Source organism: Bicyclus anynana, chromosome 2, assembly GCF_947172395.1.
Source record: "Bicyclus anynana chromosome 2, ilBicAnyn1.1, whole genome shotgun sequence".
Taxonomy (NCBI): Eukaryota; Metazoa; Arthropoda; class Insecta; order Lepidoptera; family Nymphalidae; genus Bicyclus; species Bicyclus anynana.
The window spans coordinates 11,822,194-11,842,886 of NC_069084.1; the positions used below are offsets into that span (position 1 = coordinate 11,822,194).

Sequence of the window (20,693 nt, forward strand, 5' to 3'; positions counted from 1 at the left end):
ATATTATTTTATCAGCTTCTTGTAATATAGTATACTAGCGGACGCCCGCGACTTCATCCACGAGAAATTCAGTTTTTCACAACTCCCATGGGAACCATGGATTTTTCAGGGATGAAAAGTCTCCTATGTGTTAATCCAGAGTGAAATCTATTTCCAAATTCAGTAGACGCAGCGTAAATGAGTAACAAACATACATACACACACACACACAAACTTTCGCCTTTAAAATATTAGTGTGATACCCGTGCGAAGCCGGAGCGAGTGGCTATGTTTTTATACACAACGTTCACAATTTTTTTGTGGTGTATTTAGTATCAGCATTGCACCCGAGCGAAGCCGGGGCGGGTCGCTAGTTATACATATAAATCTTCCTCTTTAACCATTCTATCTATTAAAAAAACGCATCAAAATCCGTTGCGTAATTTTAAAGATTTAAGCATACAAAGGGATATAGGTGTTCCTATATCCCTTTTTCCTATATCCTATATGTATACGACTTCGTTTTATACTATTTAGTGATATATCGTTTTCATTGGGGATAACCTATGGTGTTAGATCACGCATAATATTTAAACTAAAAATTTTATGATATAAGGAGATAATTTTTTGATGCATTATTTAATTTATTATATTAGTATTGGTACCAGCTGATCATCTTGGCTATTTTTTATAACTACGAAAAAAAATAAAACAACTTAAATTAACCGTTAATTAATAATATATTTATTTTATAATAGGGACCTTTTTCAATTGCTTTTCTATTTGTCTAACATTCTGGTTCTTTATGTACGGCACATTTGAAATTGTGTACACTGCACCAAATAGGTTGATGCAGGCAAAAATGTATAGGAGTGTGTAAATTCCCATGTAGTCTTCTATGTATTTAAATGTGGAAACATGGGCAAGCCTTAATATTTGGGAATATGTGTAAACAATTCCCAAAACTGTGGTCCGGATCTGTAAATAAAAAAATAATCTATAACAATGTATATTAATTTTATTAATACCCATCTTCGGCACACTGCTGAACACGAGTCTCCTCTCACAATGAGAGGAGATAGGTCCAAAAATCCATTAAAGTAAAATCTTAATAGTCCTTAAAAATAATAAAAAAATCATTTTAGGGGGTTACAGATTAGAGTTGCAACTATGACAAATATTTAATTACATAGCTCGATAGCCAAGATCAAAGAAATTACTGCAACTACAAAAGTAATTGAAGAACAAATGAAAAAAGGACATTACGCGTTGCATTGAGAACCTCTTTCTTTCTTTGAAGTCGTATAAAAATTACTGATCACTGACAAAGTGGAAGAAAAGAAAACATGGGCCGATGCGTCCGTTGATAACACCAAATCCGTTTCACGAGACGAGACTAGAAGCCGAGTCAAAACACGCGACACCATTCAAACCAAGTAATTGTTAGTACAGCAGAACCCGCTTAAGACGATCACGCATAATACGTCATTTTATGCCAGTCCCTACAACTTAAGATACGTTTTCATACATTTCCTAACGCTTAATAGGATTCATCATCCCGTTTAATGCGCCTACGTGTCACACGCGTGTAATTCCAAATGCAACCAATAAATTACAACAGATAGATCAGGACATCATAAAAGGTCTTAAAGAAGGTTTCAGGACAAGACTAATACATGATATCTTAAAGAACTGAAAGACTCTGACAGCAAACTACCCTAGACATGCGATTCTGAACTAAATTTGAAGACGCACTGCAGAAGTAAAATTTAATTGAAAATTTCGTAATTGCTAATACATCAAAATCTTTATACATATAATGATTTATTTATTTTGCTATCATCCGCGAAAATTCGGCAAACCCATGCGACAACGTCACCCAGGTCCGACAAAATACTCTCTACGTACGTTTCACCCCGAAACCGGAGCATCCTCAGGAGATGTTGACTCTACAACGTGCAATTGCAAAAACTTTGCAATTGTACAATTTGCAGTTGTATTTGCAATTTGCAATTTGCAGTTGTAGAGTCAACAATAAATGCGGATGATAGCAAAATAAATAAATCATTATATAATCGTGATGAACTTCCGCAAAGTAACGCCTGCTTCTATCCAATATCAAAATCTTTGTCATACCAGAATAAGCGATTACTGTAATTAGCATAATTAGGTAGTCTTTACATTAATTTTTATAACTATGTATGTTTACAACGCTTAACGTTAGGTATATTTTTCACTATCCCCCATATATCCCGTATTAGCTTTCCCGTCTAAGACGCGTTTTTAGTTGGATTCCTGCGAAATCGTATTAAACGGGTTCTACTGTACTAGGTGTTGATACTCAATAATAAGGAATACGACGCAAGGAGAAGGAAGTGAACGTCTGCGAAGACAATTCCGTAGGCGTAGGAACTAATGTAGGTTCGTGAACGCAGACGTTTAACGGAAGATAGCTTTCTAACGAGGTCGTTTCGGGAAATGGCTGTTTGGGCGTAATAATTGGACGATGTGGTTTGTGCGGTGCCCGTAATATCAAGCCTTGTGGTTATTAAGGTTATTACGAGGAAATTAATGAAATGGAACTAAGTGAGAAGCCCACAATGACGTTTAGTACTTTAATCTCTGACTTTGTGATAATGTTGAACATTTCACTCGTTTTATTGTAAGATGTCAATAATCTACAAGGATGTATATCTGATGACTAGCTGACCGCCGCGCGGTTTCACCCGCGTGTTTCCCATTCCTGTAGGAATACGGGGATAATATATAGCCTATAGCCTTCCTCAATAAATGGGCTATCTAACACTGAAAGAATTTTTCAAATCGGACCAGTAGATCCTGAAATTATAGTAGTATCTGTTCCTGTAGGAATACGGAGATAAAATGTAGCATACGACAATTACAAATAACGTGGCTTTCTATTAGTAAAATAATTTTCAAAATTGGTTCAGTAAATCCAGAGATCCTCTACAACCTTCCATGTCAAACATCATTGCACCTGTAATGTGCAATGTGTAATTGTCAAGTAACTGTTTGACACTTAATATAGAAGTAAGTTAATATCACTTACAAATCTGCTTAATTCGAGCTAAATCTCTAACCTCCATATTCATAAATACAGATTGAGATTTAAACCTCAATTGTCTTCAAAGTACTATGGACCTGATCACTACTGTTTAAAGTTCACTTAACATTGAAGAAATTTGTGGTTGCAATCCTGATCCATGATTATAAATAAGGCCGTAATAGCTCCTTGCAATGAATTAAAGAATTAACGTAATCATTGAATTATTTACCTCTAAATTCAGCATCTCCACCATAATAATAGTGGGTACACCCCACGCGACACCATAACCAAAAACGAGCACTCCAAGCGCAGCCACGGGCAGCCATCTTGATGACGTCACTGTCAGATCAGCCTGCGTAAACACTGCTAGTGTACCCATGGATAAAACCATTACTGAGAAGGCGAATGTTAGAAGGTACTGAAACAAAGTTACATATATCAGCCCATGTATTATTATCAGCCCGCTGGTAGATTGGGACTCTCTCCTTGTGTGATAGGGATGATCGATATTCATCGATGCACATCATGAATAAACATCGATGTTTAACTATAAAACATCGATGTTTAGACATCAATGGGTTGACTTCGATATCATCGAAACATCGATGTTACCTGAATAAAATATCGAAACGTCAATTTACAATTATTCTTTTGGGCGCGGTCTAGCGTGCGGTAGGTGTACTAGTTTCTACAAAATATAAAGTTTTTTTTACAAAGTGTCCCTAAAAATACTGGAAATGCTAATTTTTTTTTATTATTTTTGTGATTTCTAGGTGACTCAGTAAGAGTGCATTTATCTAATAATTAAAACTTTTCATAAATATAATGTTTTATTTGTTTCCAAAAACATCGATGTTATAGAAATATCGATGTCTTTCGATCGATGTTTATCGTACATCGATACTTGTGACGTCGATTCAACATCGACGTTTTTCTAATATCGATCATCCCTATTATAGGACTGCCAGTGGCGTGCACGTCATACATGCATTAAAGTACTGCATACACTAAGAGATGTTCTTCTTAATGCTTATAAAGTGAAGATTTGCCCAAATTGGTTAATTTTTCTTACTACCTTGATCGACAACCTTATGCACGCCACTGAGGACCGCCCAGGGCGATAATATTTGACTATGTAATGACTACTATCGTAACGTTAATGAATGATTATCGTAATGTTAATGAGACAGACACGAATGCTTAAACTGCCTCTCTGAAGTACCTACGTTGGTGACCACAAACAACAACAATTGTTGATCATCCTACTCTGTTTTCTTAAAAAAATAGCCCTTGACTACAATCTCACCTGATTGTAACTGATGATGCAATCTAAGATGAAACCGGGCTAACTTGTTCGGAGGAAGTTGAAAATCCACACCTCTTTCGGTTTCTACACGACATCGTACCGGAACGCTAAATTCTTGGCGGTACTTCTATGCCGGTAGGATGGTAACTAGCCATGGCTGAAGCCTCCTAACAAGTTAGCCCGCTTTCATCTTAGTCTGCATCATCACTTACCTTCAGGTGAGATTGTAGTCTATGGCTAACTTGTAGATAATAAAAAAAAGTCCTGCTAAGAATATTTCATAAAACGATGAAAGATCATGAAAGGAAGATATATTTTATTGCCCAACTCGATATTCGAACCCAGGACTTCATAACCCAAAATGATAATGAATCATCGCACTATATAACAAAGTGTAAGTACCTACCTACCGTGTTATCGCTATGAATGTCAAAGGACTTCAGCATTGCAGACAAATAACCCAATACAATGGTCAATGGTTTATTTTGATAAAGTAGTTAATAAAGCGGCTACATTCTTAGATCCGTTGATGAGTAATAAAAAAACTTCTTAAAAATTAGACTCAAAAATCTCAAGGTTATAAAGCCTACCTATTATTAGCTCTTTATATCTATTTTTACTTAATTTGCACAATAATGAACATAAAATGAAAGAAAACAATACACGCCTAAAAGAAAGGAGCTTCACAAAAGCTTGCGGGGGTGATTTTATTATCTATAAGCAATCTTTTACAGACAACCCTCTGTGAAAGGATTTGGTCGACTAGATACATAATATTATTAAAGCGATAAAAACCCCGTTGTTTGCTAAGCAATTTGACTAAGTTTATCCAAAAAGATATGAAATCTTTACTCCTATTTAAGATGCTAGCCAATGCCCAGGTTCCACGTGCGTAGTTTCTGTTTCCGTAAGAATATGGAGATTATACAGGTGTCCAGTAAATATTGCGACTTACTTTACCCGGTGATAGCCTACTAATAATTAATTAATACTAATTAAAAACCGAAACATTTCGACTAATCTATACTTAATATTATAAAGCGGAAGAGTTTGTTTGTTTGTTTGATTGATTGAACGCGCTAATCTCAGGAACTACTGGTCCGATTTGAAAAATTATTTCAGTGTTAGATAGCCCATTTGTCGAGGAAGGCTATAGGCTATATATTATCCCCGTATTCCTACGGGAACGGGAACTACGCGGGTGAAACCGCGCGGCATCAGCTAGTATAGTATATTGCGTTATTTTAGTATGCCTTGATGTCAGATATCACCCTGTAAAGTATGGCGTAATATTTACGGTACACCTGTATATAGCCTATGCCAGACTCAAATAACGTGATTTTCTGTTGGTAAAAGAATTTTCAAAGTATGTTCTGTAGATCTCCCCTACAACCTTACAAACTCACAAACTTTACCTCTTTAGTGTATTCTTATTTCTTACTAATATTATAATTAATGACGAACTCTTCTTGATTATTTGTTTTGACTCCTAAGTGCTGAAGTAATAAGTTTTGGATTCAGCGGACCGTCATAGAGCAAGTAAAATAATTGAAATAAGGTATGAAAATTAGAGTGAATTATTACTTCTCTTTTGATCCTTTGTATTTCAAAGACATTATTTTCCCAGATAAGGATATTATTTTAGGACCTTATATTGCTAAAAACCTTCTATATAGCTGCTACTATACCTTGGAAAGATCATAGAGCAAGTCAAAATAGTAGAAATAGGGTATGAAATGAGAGTGAATTATTACTTCTCTTTTGATCCTTTGTATTTCAAAGACATTATTTCCCCAGATAAGGATATTATTTTAGGACCTTATATTGCTAAAAACCTTCTATATAGCTGGTACTATATTGAACTACGAGTACATCTGTTAAAATATTTTAAAAGTAGCTAACGCTGCGCGGTTTCCCTCGCGTGGTTCCCGTTCCCGTATTCCTACGGGGATAATATAGCCTTCCTCAAAAAATAGTCTATGTTACACAAAAATATTTTTCTAATGGGACTAGTACCTAGTTCCTGAGCGCATTCAATCAAACATACAAAAAAACAAACTCTTCTTTATAATATTAGTATAGACAATATTTAACATCTTTATTAGATAAAAAGTGTTTCGTATCAACTCTTTTCATTAAATAAACAGATATTTGAAAGTTGTTTCTTGGATTAAAATACTTACTTACTTTTCTTTCGAATATCCTTATTAGAATGACGCAGAATACCCCACCAACAAACAAACATATTGGCACCATTATCTTCTCAGGGTCCGTAGAGGTGTTCAACTGTATCAAAATCTTCTCTTGGTCAAGGAATAAGATGCATCCACTGAGAGTTATTGTAGTGTAAAGCATTAAACCTATTTTTATCTCGTCCCGCCATATTTGATTCTTAACTGGAACAAAAGATTGTTATAACGCCTTACAATAACTACTTTTGGCTGGTGGGAGGCTTCGGCCGTGGCTAGTTACCACCCTACCGGCAAAGACGTATCGCCAAGCGATTTAGCGTTCCGGTACGATGCCGTGTAGAAACCGAAAGGGGTGTGGATTTTCATCCTCCTCCTAACAAGTTAGCCCGCTTCCATCTTAGACTGCATCATCACTTACCATCAGGTGAGATTGTAGTCAAGGGCTAACTTGTAAAGAATAAAAAAAAAAACAAAACTTAAGCAAGCGGGTAGTGCGCCATTTATTCTACGCGAATACCTTGTTCAAAACAATTTTATATGCGTCTTTGATATACAGGGTGATTCGGTCTTTAGTGCGCATATTTTTTTTGTGGTCCTAAATCATTAATAGAACATAAATCTACAAACAATTCGGTACATTTTATGTAATATTTTTTTCTAAATTTATGACTCAAAAATAACAAAATAATGGACACACATATTACCAAGCAAACTACGCAACTACTGGCGGCACTTCCTGACGTCCTTTAATTATAAAAAATAATAGATAGGTATATAGGTATCGAACGATCATAAAAAAAATTCACAAAGGTCAACGGCCCTTGCTCGCTAACCTAGCAGCTGATTTTGTTGTTACCTATTACCACTGTGCTATTACCTAGTATAGCGATAGGGTGAATCTCAAATTCTGTTTAAATGTAAATAACTTTAGCTAACAATATCTTCGTTATTTATGAATAAAAAAATAAAAAATACGTGATCATTAAATTTTGTTTACAAAAATAAAAATATCCGTACTAAATCTTCCTGTATAAACGCGTACTTCGTATTAAAGCTTTTATGTACAATCATATTCCAGGAAAACAATACTGGCTTATTTATTTCTAGGTCGAGCAAGTGCTGATTTAATCTAAACAAAAATAATATTTTTTTTTATATTCTTTAATGCGTTTATTATGTCAAAGACGCTACAGAAAAGTTTAAGTAGTACGTTGTAGAGCTTTTCTGTAAGAGCCTAGTTCAGGAAAATGTAAGCTTATTATTATTATTTGCTTATTCCTAGCTTCTAGGCCAAGCACTAATCTGATTGAGTCTGTTTCTCTTGTTGATGTTTGATGATTATTCAAACTATGTGAAACGAATAGGTACAAATATTTTTACCCATTAATCTGGTTTCTTCGCAATATCAATACCGAAACGCTACATTGCTTGTCGTTACGTCTGATTTGCTATAGGGTGGTTAGTATCCTTAAGTAGCCTCCTATTAGTTACTAGCCCACGACTTCGTCCGCATACATGGTTCCCGTGGGAATTGGGGAACACAGTTTTCCACAATTCCCACGAGAACCATGTATGTTTCCAGTATGAAAAGTGGTAATTCAAACAAACAAACTTTCACGTTTATAATATTAGTAGGATTTTAGTTATCAACAAACCAATTCTGAGTCAATTTATTAAATACTGGCATAACCACGCGATTTCACCCACGTAGTGGCCATTCCCGTAGGACTACGTGAATAAAATGTGGCTTTCTATTAGTGAAACAGTTTTTGAAATCGGTCCAGTAGTTTTTGAGTTATAATAATAGTATAGAAGATAGAAAAAATAATTTATCAATCAGAGCAGAGAATTGAATCCAAAGCCACTTTATAGTAAAACGGGGTCAGTGAAGTTCTGTTCAGAAGTGAAATTAATAGGCCGATGGAGCGCACGGAACATGACGGTGTCGTAACCGTACCAAATACAAAATTCAAAAACGAATACATTCTCGAGTCAGTACGATACGAAGCGTCGCATCAGTAACTTTCAATATCAAGAAAAATTACGTATTATGTTTTAAAATATTTTAAAACCTGTTCACAAAAACTAATGAAATAAGATGGAGTTTTTTTTATTGGTAATTATTGTTTATTTCATTAATTTACGTAATTGTTGTTAGAGTTAAATTTTGAAATACATATTATGAAAAAAGTTTGTACCTTTAAGCGGATGTCAAGGAGACGCGTGACGTTTGTTTTTATTATGGGTTTCACCGCCTTCACCACGCTGCTTGTAAAGACTTACTATGTATGATCTTTAATTTGTGTTTACAACGATTATTTTCTGATACCACTATAAGTATAGGTTAGGTACCTACCTACTTCACAACCAGTTTGGTTCAGTTCACAGATTCATATCAAAAGTTCTATTGATGATTCGTTGCAGTTCACGGAAAATGCACAATAATCTATACAGCCGCATTTTTGTAGGTAAGTAGGGCTTGTGAAATACAGTACTTATTAACGTTGGTATAACTACTTTTATAAAACACTTTCTTTATTCGTTATCAGTGAAAATGTAGGTACGAAAGAGTAGGTATGTTATGTATGAAAACTGGTTCAGTTTTCGAACGTAAATTTTGTATCCCACTACAAAATGTAGGTACATAAATTTTTAACGAAATTTTCCTCGCAGGAAAATTTTATTATCGCCACATCATTTCGTATGCAAGAAGTAAACACCTGACGTTGAAGCGATATTCAGACAAACAACGTCGAAAATTTAGCGTTTATTGAATTTTGTGACACAAAAACATAGTTAAATTGAGAAAATTCCGGGTTTGTGTAGTCGTGTTTAAGTAGTAGATTCCGAATAAATTAAATTTAAGCAACTTTTCTTTAAGCACCTATAAACTTGAATAGGAATGATGACAGTTTTTTAAATTGTATATAAATTAAGAGTATGCTCATAGTTAAGCAATTTTGTAAAAATAACAGGGTATCTGCGATCATTACTTTCGGAGCTACAGGGATTTAAAGGGTCAGATTTGCGGCGCTGCCACGGATCCCTGAAATACGCCCCATATAACATGGAACGAATTAATGACGTTGTAGGTACATAATGATCGTTAAATTTGTACGGGCGTTAAAACAAAATTACTAATATCTTTGTTATTTGTACGTTTATGTTTATAGTTCATGTATAAGGATGCCAAAACTATATGAATTTTCATATAATTATGATAAAAGATTTTGAATAGATTTTGAAATTTTATAATCTTATTTATTTTGCAAATATGTAGTCAATCTTTGCTTTTGACGTGACAACGTCTTATAATTCGATGAAGTCAGATGCAAACTCGAAAAAAGATGACGTCATGCGTCGTTCCCTCGCTGTAGGATTGCCAACTTTTTTTACAAGAAATAAAGTATATCTCGCTCTAGGGCTGCCAACTTTTTTTACAAGAAATAAAGTATATCTCGCTCTAGGGCTGCCAACTTTTTTTACAAGAAATAAAGTATATTCTGGTCTATGAAGATTATTAAACAGTATGTTAGAAAAACGAACATTTTTTTTTTTTAATGCAGACATACCATCAGTATTTTCTTATGACGTTGTCACAATTGACTATCGTCAGTAAACCAACTTTACAGACAACCGATTTTTTATGTATAAATTAGTTGACATTGACCTTATTTACCATAATTTATTAAAAATCAATATATTCAAACCTAGTCATCATCCCAATTGTTTATACTCGTAACATTGTTAAGCATTTTGGTCGATTATTTCGCTGTTAGCTTTATTGTTATTCATATAAAACATTCTAAACTAACCGTTAAGGAAAAAAAATTATATCGTTTGCCGTTTCATCAAAAGAAAAGTCATATTAAGGAAGCTTATTTTTCACCTACGGACTTTCAGAGAAGCTGATTAAAAATTATGAAAAAAAAATCATAATTAGTTTAATGAACCCCGAAAACTAAGCCAAACGTAAACATACGATTACCAAAATGTTTTCCTCAAGTAAAATTGACTTGGTTTTTACTCAAAGCGACTGACACCGACTCAAAGGAGCTTTTAAAAGCCTATCCATGAATAAATCATGCTCGGAGATTTAGCGTAATACCAAAAATCGCACTTACATATCTGATACCAGCGCAGGGTTCCGTTTGGCTTGGCACGCTCGCTCTCTTCTTTTAGTAGTGAGATTTGGTTGACGACATGAGTATCGTTCACAGAGAGGCATTTTAACTTGCCCATACACGATTTTGCTGCCTGAAAACCATGATAGAGGTCATAGAGTTATAAAATACGCAGACGAATCTCGCTGTTAAACAACTGAGGGCCTAGTGGCAATTTCATACTGTGACGATCGCGTTACCTCCAACGTTTTAGTTGTGTGCATTTTAAGAAATTAAATATCACGTGTCACAAACGGTGAAGGAAAACATCGTGAGGAAACCTGCACATCAGAGAATTTTCACTAACCCCTCTCATTCTGAGAGGAGACTCGAGCTCAATAGTGAGCCGAATATGGGTTGATAACTACTATTGTAATTTTAATATAAAATTGGTCAACAGTGGATTTGTTTGTGTACTATTTTTATGTGTAAACAATTTTTTGGAAAACTATACAGAAACAGATAAGCAACGTCACTAATTAAACAATTTAAAAAAATCAAAGCGGGTCCTTAGTGAATTTTCATTACTTCACAAAGATGGAAATCTTTTTCAGTCACTAAAATCTCTGTTGCAGCTAAGGAAAATTATCAAAGTCAGCCATTTGGTAAATTCGCCACAAAAGCCATGTGACCGTGTGGCCTAATGGATAAGGCGTCGGACTTCGGATCCGAAGATTGCAGGTTCGAGTCCTGTCACGGTCGAATGAATTTATATGTTTTTTTTATTTTAATAATAAAAATAGTAACAATTTCATTCATTTATATAGTTCTATTTAATTTTTCATTTACTGCAAAATATTATTTTCTCTAAATTATTATCATCTGTGTGTGGTTGCTAAGCAACGGTACACGTCTCGTTTTGTATTCATCATTAACTTCCAATATTCAGCTCACTGTTGAGCACGAATCTCTTCTCAGATTGAGGGGGTTAGAGCAATTAGTCTATCACGCTGGCCCAGTGCGGGTTGGAAGACTTCACACACCTAGATAATTTGGAAAATTCTCAGGTTACCTTACGACGCTATTTCCGTCACCGTTTAAACACGTGAATTTAGTTTCTTCGTGATGAATGTACATGATAACTGAAAAGTTGGAGGTGGATGCCTCGGGCCGGATTCGAACCTACGCCTTCTGAATAAAAAGCAAAGGTAATATCCACTGGACTATCACGGCTCTTCCCCCATGTATGTATGTATTATTCTCAATAAAGTTAAAGTTCATTTATTTTAATAAGGCTTAGTTTACAAAAACTTTCGAAACGTCAGGTAATATAATACAATATTATTAGATAATGGTGATAATAATTGGTCGAAAACTTAAAATCAAAGTTACGGAAGGATTCCAATCGCGCCTTGGTCTGAGAAGAGCCCACAACAAGTTCAGCCAGGGTTTATTTTTTTATTTATCACCATTGTACAAATTCATCCAGAACTAAGAGTAAGTAAACAATTCAATACCAAGCTTTTATCGTCTAAATAATTATCACTTTAGATTTTTATCGTTTAATTTTTTGCGTTTAACAATCGAATTCGGAATTCCTCAGTATAATATTAAGTCAAAAAGATCATTAGCTTACCTCAAACTTCCCAACTTTCACCAAATAAGCAGGAGACTCCACAGTCAATATCAAGGAGACGATTTGCACCAAAACCAGCCCAGCCACCAAATATAGCCTATTATCAGCATCAAGAGCCAGTCTCATTAAATAGCCTGCCGAAGTCATTATCACCATGAAAGACATAGTTGCTGCTCGAAACTTTTCATCGCATATTTCTCGTATGTAAACTGGTATGCATATGAAAAGGCCAGTTGTTGATACACCTGATAAGACGTGCAAAGCAATAAGGGTTGCATCGTTCGGTTGTATTAGAAGGGGTATGCATGACACCTGTAATAAAAATAATAAATGATTGAGTAAGTTAAAATATTAACTAAAGACATTTATTTTCAACTAGCTGACGCCGTGCGGTTTCACCCGCGTGGTCCTCGTTCCCGTAGGAATACAGGAATTATATATAGCCTATAGCCTTCATCGATAAATGGGCTATCTAACACTGAAAGAATTTTTCTAATCGGACCAGTAGTTCCAGAGATTAGCGCGTTCAATCAAACAAACAAACATTCAAACTCTCCAGCTTTATAATTTTAGTATAGATATGTAAAAATTAAAAAAAAAAACGAATTTCATTTATTTCAATTGGGCTTAGTTTACAAACACTTTTGAAAAGTCAGGATTATGTCATAATTTAATTTAATCTAATGGTGGTAATAACACTCGAAAACTTAAAATTAAAGTTACGAGGGTTCCAAACGCGCCTTGGTCCGAGAAGAAGTAGGTTTCTTTACATCGGCTTCGTCGGTCCGGTCATTATTCAACATCCGGTAGTGGTTGTATGTGTGATGTTTAATAACTCTAATCTCGCAAAGCCGCATTGGAGCAGCGTGGTGGGTCTAAGTTCCATATCTCCTCTCCTATAAGGAGGGAGGCTTGGCATACTACAGAACATTAAAATCGGTTGATAATGATGATGTCATGATGTGATGGCATGTCTTTGACATGCCTACATCGTCCGAAAATATTTTTAGTTATTTCAGAGAACAGAAATGCAAGGGTTTTATATTGCAATTAGGTATCGCTCGCCATTTATTATGGTTACCCGCAAATCCTCAGACATTTGAAATATACATTTTTTAGCTATTATCAAATTTTTTTGAAATCGGTTTTTTGCCCTAAAGGTACCCACTAATTTAGATCTTAAGTTTGGTGGAGGTACTCAACAAAATGCAAGGTATCCTCCCTTGTGTACATCCGCTGCGTTAGAATATATTTAAAAATCGTGACGTTTTAGCCCAGTGGATATGACCTCTCCCTCCAATTCCAGAGGGCGTAGGTTCGAATCCGGTCCGGGGCATGCACCTTCACCTTTTTAGTTGTGTGCATTTTAAGAAATTAAAGATCACGTGTCACAAATGGTGAAGGAAAACATCGTGAGGAAAACATCAGATAATTTTCTTAATTCTCTACGAGTGTGAAGTCTGCCAATCCGTATTGGGCCAGCGTGGTGGACTATTGGCCTAACCCCTCTCATTCTGAGAGGAGACTCGAGTTTAGCAGTGAGCTAAATATGGGTTGATAATGATATCGAGGAAACTTACGAGTTACGAGCACTGACCTCACTTACCGAGTCACAAATAAAAGAACTATGTAAACAAGGCCGTAAAACAATATTGTTTTATTAGTAACAAAACGGTAGTGGATAATAGTACCTCATCTATCCTATCTCATAGTTGTAATAAAAAAATATTTGCATAATTTAGTAATCTCATACGTGACTGAATCACCATCCCGAGGCTCTTCCAAATTATGTGTAATATTTGTTTTGTTATCTTCGGTAACTATTCTATTGTTAATCTTTTTAGAGTTCCTTAACTCGAAATGGAAAACTGTACCTACACATAATTTACTAGCAGGTTCCCACGTCATTAGCTGATTTGATACCTACCCAATATACCCAAGCTTTCTTATGTCTAAGACGAAGTTCCCTCTCCCATTTCCCTTCCATAAAGTTAAAACTTCTAAAAGTCATTTCTTAATTAATGAGTGAAATATAATTAAAATTAAATTAAATAATTTCTTACTAAGGGAAACTATGTATATTGTCATTCCATCTGTACTGCAGGCTAATTCACTATCTTTGACGTATTTATTTATAGTAGTTGACATATACGATGTGATCAATGTCATCCGGTGCTTACTGGTGGATATGATGTATGAAGATGACATTTTGTCAATTGATCTGATGTTTATTTTAATAGGTTGACAATAAAGACCAAAATAATGAATAAGCCAGCTGGAAAGTCATTTTATGTTAATTGGCGATGGATTATTTAATTAAATAATACTAGTTTTAACATAATGTTATTAATTTTGTGTTAAATTTAAATAAAATAATTAGAATGCTTTTAATGATATTATTTACAAAGCCTATATTTTATTCTAAGATAAAAAGTTTAGTCTATTCTTAGATTTTTTAGGGCATGTATTTTTGCATACCTTACTCATTATTTTCAATTGTTAAATATAATAATTTTACTCACTCAACCCATATAATGTGGTCCTTTAAATTGGAGCGGAACCCATCTTATTCTTAATCAAACAACGTACTATGTTTTCTTATCTCCATTAGAAACTGTGTCATGTTTATTTTTAGAAAATTCGTTTAAAAAAAACCTAGGTACCTATTCGTACTTAATAGTTTAACTACATATTGATGATAAAGATTTGATTCCTGATATTAGCGAGTTTATATCACATTAAAAATCAAAAAATATCTCGTGTATTTGTCAAAGGATTGATTTAAATGGTTTTTTTTGTTTATTTAATAGGTACCTACAACTCATTTCTTTCGCGATTTTAGTTTTTTATAGTATGAAAGAAATTTATATGGCAGAACAATGAATGTCGGGACAGCTCACAGATCATATAACGTTATACCTAATTGTGCTACCTAACGCTTTAGTATTAGTCTGTCAGCTATAGTATTAATCATCTATCAAGTATATATTTATTTATATTTTGACGGCCATTTACGGAGGTCCTGCGTTTGTTCCTAGGCTGGGCCAATTGAGTTTTCCTTAAAAGGTCCAGGTTTGGCTAGTGTGAAGCTTCGGCTACCCTACCGACAAAGAAGTACCGACAAGCGATTTAGCGTACCGGTACGATGTCGTGTAGAAACCGAAAGGGGTGTGGATTTTCATCCTCCTCAACAACAAGTTAGCCCGCATCCATCTTAGATTGCGTCATCACTTACTATCAGGTGAGATTGTAGTCAAGGGCTAACATGTAAAGAATAAAAATAAAAAACTCTCTTCTTGGTCGCATTCTTCATTGCTCAAGGTCGTGTCCGCACTGCAGTCGCTTCGATGCGTTGTTAACGATTCCCCTCCACACAGTCCGGTCCTCAGCTTTTCTAATGGCTGTTGTTACAGGGAGTCCAGTGAGTGACTTAACCTGGTCATACCAGCGGGTAGATGATCGGCCGCGTGGTCGTTTCCCTTCCACCTTGCCCACCACTATTACTTTATCCAGGTTATCGGGAAGGCGACGGGCTATATGGCCAAAGTAACTCAAGATCCTCTGACAAAAAAACCATGTACATCTAAAAAATATGTTTGGTAGGTTATAGGTATGTATATAACTTACCCCTTGTAATAGAACAATCATGAAAATCCCAAACTTTCTTCCCCAAGTGTCAATAGCATAGCTATACATAAGTACACTGATGATAGATCCAAGCAGTAGTCCCAAAGTCGTCCAAGGTATAACTTCGGGCGATGTGAAGTGGCCCGAGTGACTCGTGATAGTGAGATTAATGCTTTCAACGCCATGGGTAAAGAAGGGTAAACTCACTGCAATGAAAAAATATAAGATTTTTTTTTCTGAATATTTGCAAAATAAATCTATACTAATATTATAAAGCGGAAGAGTTTGTTTGTTTGTTTGTTTGTTTGATTGAACGCGCTAATCTCAGGATCTACTGGTCCGATTTGAAAAATACTTTCAGTGATAGATAGCCCATTTATCGAGGAAGGCTATAGGCTATATTTTATTTAAAAAAAATTAGGGATCCTTCCTAAAACTCCAATAATGTAACCCAAGGTGTACATGGCGCCTTCCCAACAGTCTGCAAATTCCCTCAAGCATTGTCATTGCTATTCAAAAGGCCAAGGGGTTGCAAATACAGCAGCGTCATTCACTCGCAGCACACATCATTTTCTACAAAAAATGTCGCGACAGCATATATCTATCAATCTATCTATCTATACTATAATAAAAGAGTAGAAATCGAGTGTCTGTACTTTGACCAAATTTAACTAAAATCAAGTTAGGGCGATTAGAAATGAGCAATAGAATACAAAAATATATTTTTTTATTTTTTTGCCTGTCTGTCTGTCTATCTGTCTGTCTGTCTGTCCTTCTGTCTGTATGTTCGTGCTATTCTCTGGTTCTGCTGAACGGATTTTGACGCGGATTTCACAAATAGATTAAGCAAAGTTCAGGGCAACATATAGGCTTTGTTTCATTAAAATCGGACAGATAGAAAAAAGTTATCTTGAAAAAACCGGATTGCTCAAATTGATTTGCAGGCGTTATTTGGAGAAACGAGATTTCCACTAAAACTGTGTAATATCGATATTGAGGCACATATTCTATACTCAACTGACCAATTTGTTTGTTTATTTGGTTGAACGCGCGAAACTAATCTCAGGAACTACTTAAAAGTTCAGGTTCAAACTGAATAATCCTTTTTGTGTTTAAATAGTCACATTGTCTACTTTTTTATCGTATAATGTTATGCAAGATTTATTACTATAAAAAGAGCACGAATTTGGCGCAATAGCTATTAAATACTTATCTATATACTTATAATAAAACTGTAACAGGTCAAATTACAGAACTTTTTGATTAAATTAAAAAAAAAAAATTATCATAGGGCATTATACAATCGATACTGAATTCAAAAACATTTTTTTTCGATTATTTGTCTGTCTGTCCCTATTTTTTGCTGGCCGGGCATCACACTGAAACTACTGAATGAATTCAAATGAAACTTAGCACGGTTTGAGAACATAATACGGGGCAGGTTATAGAATACTTTTTATAGCGAAAATAAAATCAGAAGGGGGTGAAATCGGGGTTGAAAGTTTGTACGTAAACTTTATTATAGACCGGCATTTGGCCGGGAGTTTGTGATAGGGTCTTTGACCGTGACTACGGCTGGGTATTTTACCCAAACAAAAAAAAGCGCGGCCTTCGGTCGGGGGGTTGTAATATGGCCTCTGATCGTGGCTACGGCTGGGCATTTTTCCGATGCACAAAAAACGGAACGCGTGGCCTTCGGCCGCGCACCGTATTGTATATTGGCCGGAAGTTTGTGATACAGCCTTCGACCGTAACTACGGCTGGGCATTTTACCCAAACACAAAAAATGGAACGCGTGGCCTTCGGCCGGGAGTGTATAATACAGCCTTCGACCTTGACTACGGCTGGGTATTTTACCCAAGCAAAAAAAAAGCGCGGCCTTCGGCCGGGGTTAGTAATATGGCCTCTGATCGTGGCTACGGCTGGGCATTTTTCCGATGCACAGAAAACGGAACGCGCGGCCTTCGGCCGCTCACCGTGTTGTAGCCCGGCCTTCGGCCGGGAGTTTGTGATACAGCTTTCGACCGTAACTACGGCTGGGCATTTTAGCCAAATACAAAAAATGGAACGCGTGGCCTTCGGCCGGGAGTGTATGATACAGCCTTCGACCTTGACTACGGCTGGGTATTTTACCCAAGCAAAAAAAAAGCGCGGCCTTCGGCCGGGGTTTGTAATATGGCCTCTGATCGTGGCTACGGCTGGGCATTTTTCCGATGCACAGAAAACGGGAGTTTATGATACAGCCTTCGACCGTGACTACGGCTGGGCATTTTACCTAAGCACGAAAAACGGAACGCGTAGCCTTCTGCCGCGCACTGAATTGTGGCCCGGCCTTCGGCCGGGAGTTAATGATATAGCCTTCGACCGTGACTACGGCTGGGCATTTTACCCAAGCACGAAAAACGGAACGCGTAGACCCAAGCACGAAAAACGGAACGCGTAGCCTTCGGCCGCGCACTGTATTGTAACCCAGCCTTCGGCCGGGAGTTTGTAATACAGCCTCCGATCGTGACTTCGGCTGGGCATTTTGCCCAAGCACAAAATACGGGACGCGCGGTCTTCGGCCGCGCACTGTATTGTGGCCCGGCCTTCGGCCGGGAGTTTGTGATGCAGCCTCCGACCGTGGCTACGGCTGGGCATTTTACCCAGACACAAAAAAGTACGTACTTTGTTGTGCACCCTCTTTCGTCCGGGAGTTTGTGATAGGGTCTTCGACCGTGGCTACGGCTGGGCACTTAACGCAGACACAATTAATTGCACGCCGGCCGTAGGCCGGGGGCTGGATAGGGCCTCCGACGATGGCTACGACTTTGCATTTTACCCAAGCACAAAAAACGCGCACATTATTGTACACCGGCCTTCAGCCGGGGCTGTGATTTTATAATTTTTATATATAAAACATACGAAAATATAAATAGAAGGGGCGACGGCGTCGAAAATGTACATAGATTTTCACGCGGACGAAGTCGCGGGCACCTGCTAGTAAGATTATAAAATTTCAGAATCTTTTATCGTAATTAGATGAAAATTCATACAGTTTTAGCTTCCTTACATTAAATGTGACATTTTCAATGTGTGTATTATAAACATAAACACACAAATAACAAAGATATTAGTAATTTTGTTTGAACGCCCATACAAATATAACGATCATTATGTACCTACGACGTCATTAAATCGTACCATTTTGTATGGAGCCTTTTTTCAGGGTTCCGCGGCAGCGCCGCAAATCTAACCCTTTAAATCTCTGTAACTCCGAAAGTAATGATCGCAGATTTCCTGTTACTTTTACAAAATTGCATTACTCTTAATTTATATACCATTTAAAAAAATGTCATCATCCCTATTATCTTCTATAACCGTATAGGTTAGCTTAATAAATATATCAATTTATCAGTTTGGATCGCCCCGCGTTGCACTAAAAACCAGCTCATGACTACGGGCCCCGGATGGGTTCGAAACTAGTCGGGCACACTTTGACTAGCATTACGTGAGTTTTAGCCGTTTTTCAATATAAATTAATATGATCACGATGGTTTAAAAAAATTAACAAATATATTTCGTAAACTGCATAGCCTTTTAAATATCCTTATAATAATGGTCATAGACATTAGACATGGCAACAAAAGTCATCGAAAATAATGTAACTACATATTTCTTAATATATTTTGCAAGTTTAATAAAAAATATATCGAAAATTGTATAAAAATTACCAACAATTTTACTAATCAAAATTAGTTCAATTTCCTTATTAAAAGAAAAAAGTTTTATTACAACTCGATTGGAAATACGTACGAACGTAATTACAAGTTCAATGTCATAGAGAAACAAATCACAGGAAGCACGCAAATCAACTACAAATAAAAACAACGTTCACTATACAAATAGTTAGTGAGCTAACTGTGGGCCTTATTAGAAGGCTTAAGGTCTAACTTAGGTCATAGTAATGTACAAAACACATTTTGATCACAATAAAAGAAAAATAAAAACAAAAAGAAAACGTACCAATAAAAGATAACGCATACTGTTTTAGAACACAACCACGATCTTCGTCTGTAATGTTCACGTTTTTAGTAATTGTAAACACCATTGCTACAGCAGACAGATCATATAAAGAAACAACACACTACACTGTCGTTCTAACACCGTCTTACGAGTATATACTTGCACTTTAACAAACAAACGAACCCACTGTTATTGGAATATGAAATTTATCATTAACAATACAGAGCACAATTTTAAATGTCACTTAATCGTGATAATGGTATGATATTTGTTATGGAATTTACTCGGTAAATTAATGGTGAATGAGATGCTGAAAGTCAGTGATAATAAGGAGCGGTAATTATTGTAAATGTAAGCCGATTATTGCGAGTTGATTATATATAAACAGACGTCAAACTGGAAGCTGATTGCAAACTTGTTTGAGCCAATAGTGTGGCGATGCGAGTTTAAGACTGAATTCAAATGTACGCTTCGTGCGGAGTTATTACGCTTGAAGAATCGGTTAGTGCCCAGCTGATTAATGTCAAGTGAAAAGCAGCCATCATCACCCATAATTGGCTCACGGCTGAGCACGAGTCCTCTTAGAATGAGAGGGGTTAGGCCCATAGTCCACCACACTAGCCCAACGAGAATTGGCAGACTTCACACACGAAGAGAATTAAGAAAATTCTCTGGTATGCAGGTTTCCTTTTCAGTTGTGTGCATTTTAGGAAATTAAATATCCATTTATTTGTTAATATTAGAAAATGAACACAACACAGCTGGAGGGTAATTAATA

General features: G+C 36.1%; 1 protein-coding gene and 1 non-coding gene across 2 annotated transcripts; one reads left to right on the forward strand and one right to left on the reverse strand.

Annotated features, from left to right (window-relative positions):
* Positions 1-700: 700 nt before the first annotated feature.
* LOC112056274 (probable metabolite transport protein CsbC) lies at positions 701-20,338 on the reverse strand. The gene is made up of 7 exons (XM_024096675.2): positions 19,916-20,338; positions 15,911-16,116; positions 12,284-12,595; positions 10,669-10,801; positions 6,540-6,748; positions 3,276-3,464; positions 701-957 (listed from the first exon to the last, which is right to left on the reverse strand). The coding sequence occupies exons 1-7, from the start codon at positions 19,998-20,000 to the stop codon at positions 724-726; spliced, it is 1,368 nt and encodes a 455-aa protein (XP_023952443.2). The 5' UTR covers positions 20,001-20,338; the 3' UTR covers positions 701-723.
* Positions 11,337-11,409, forward strand: Trnar-ucg (transfer RNA arginine (anticodon UCG)). The gene has a single exon. It is a non-coding gene; the product is annotated as a tRNA-Arg (tRNA).
* Positions 20,339-20,693: the final 355 nt, after the last annotated feature.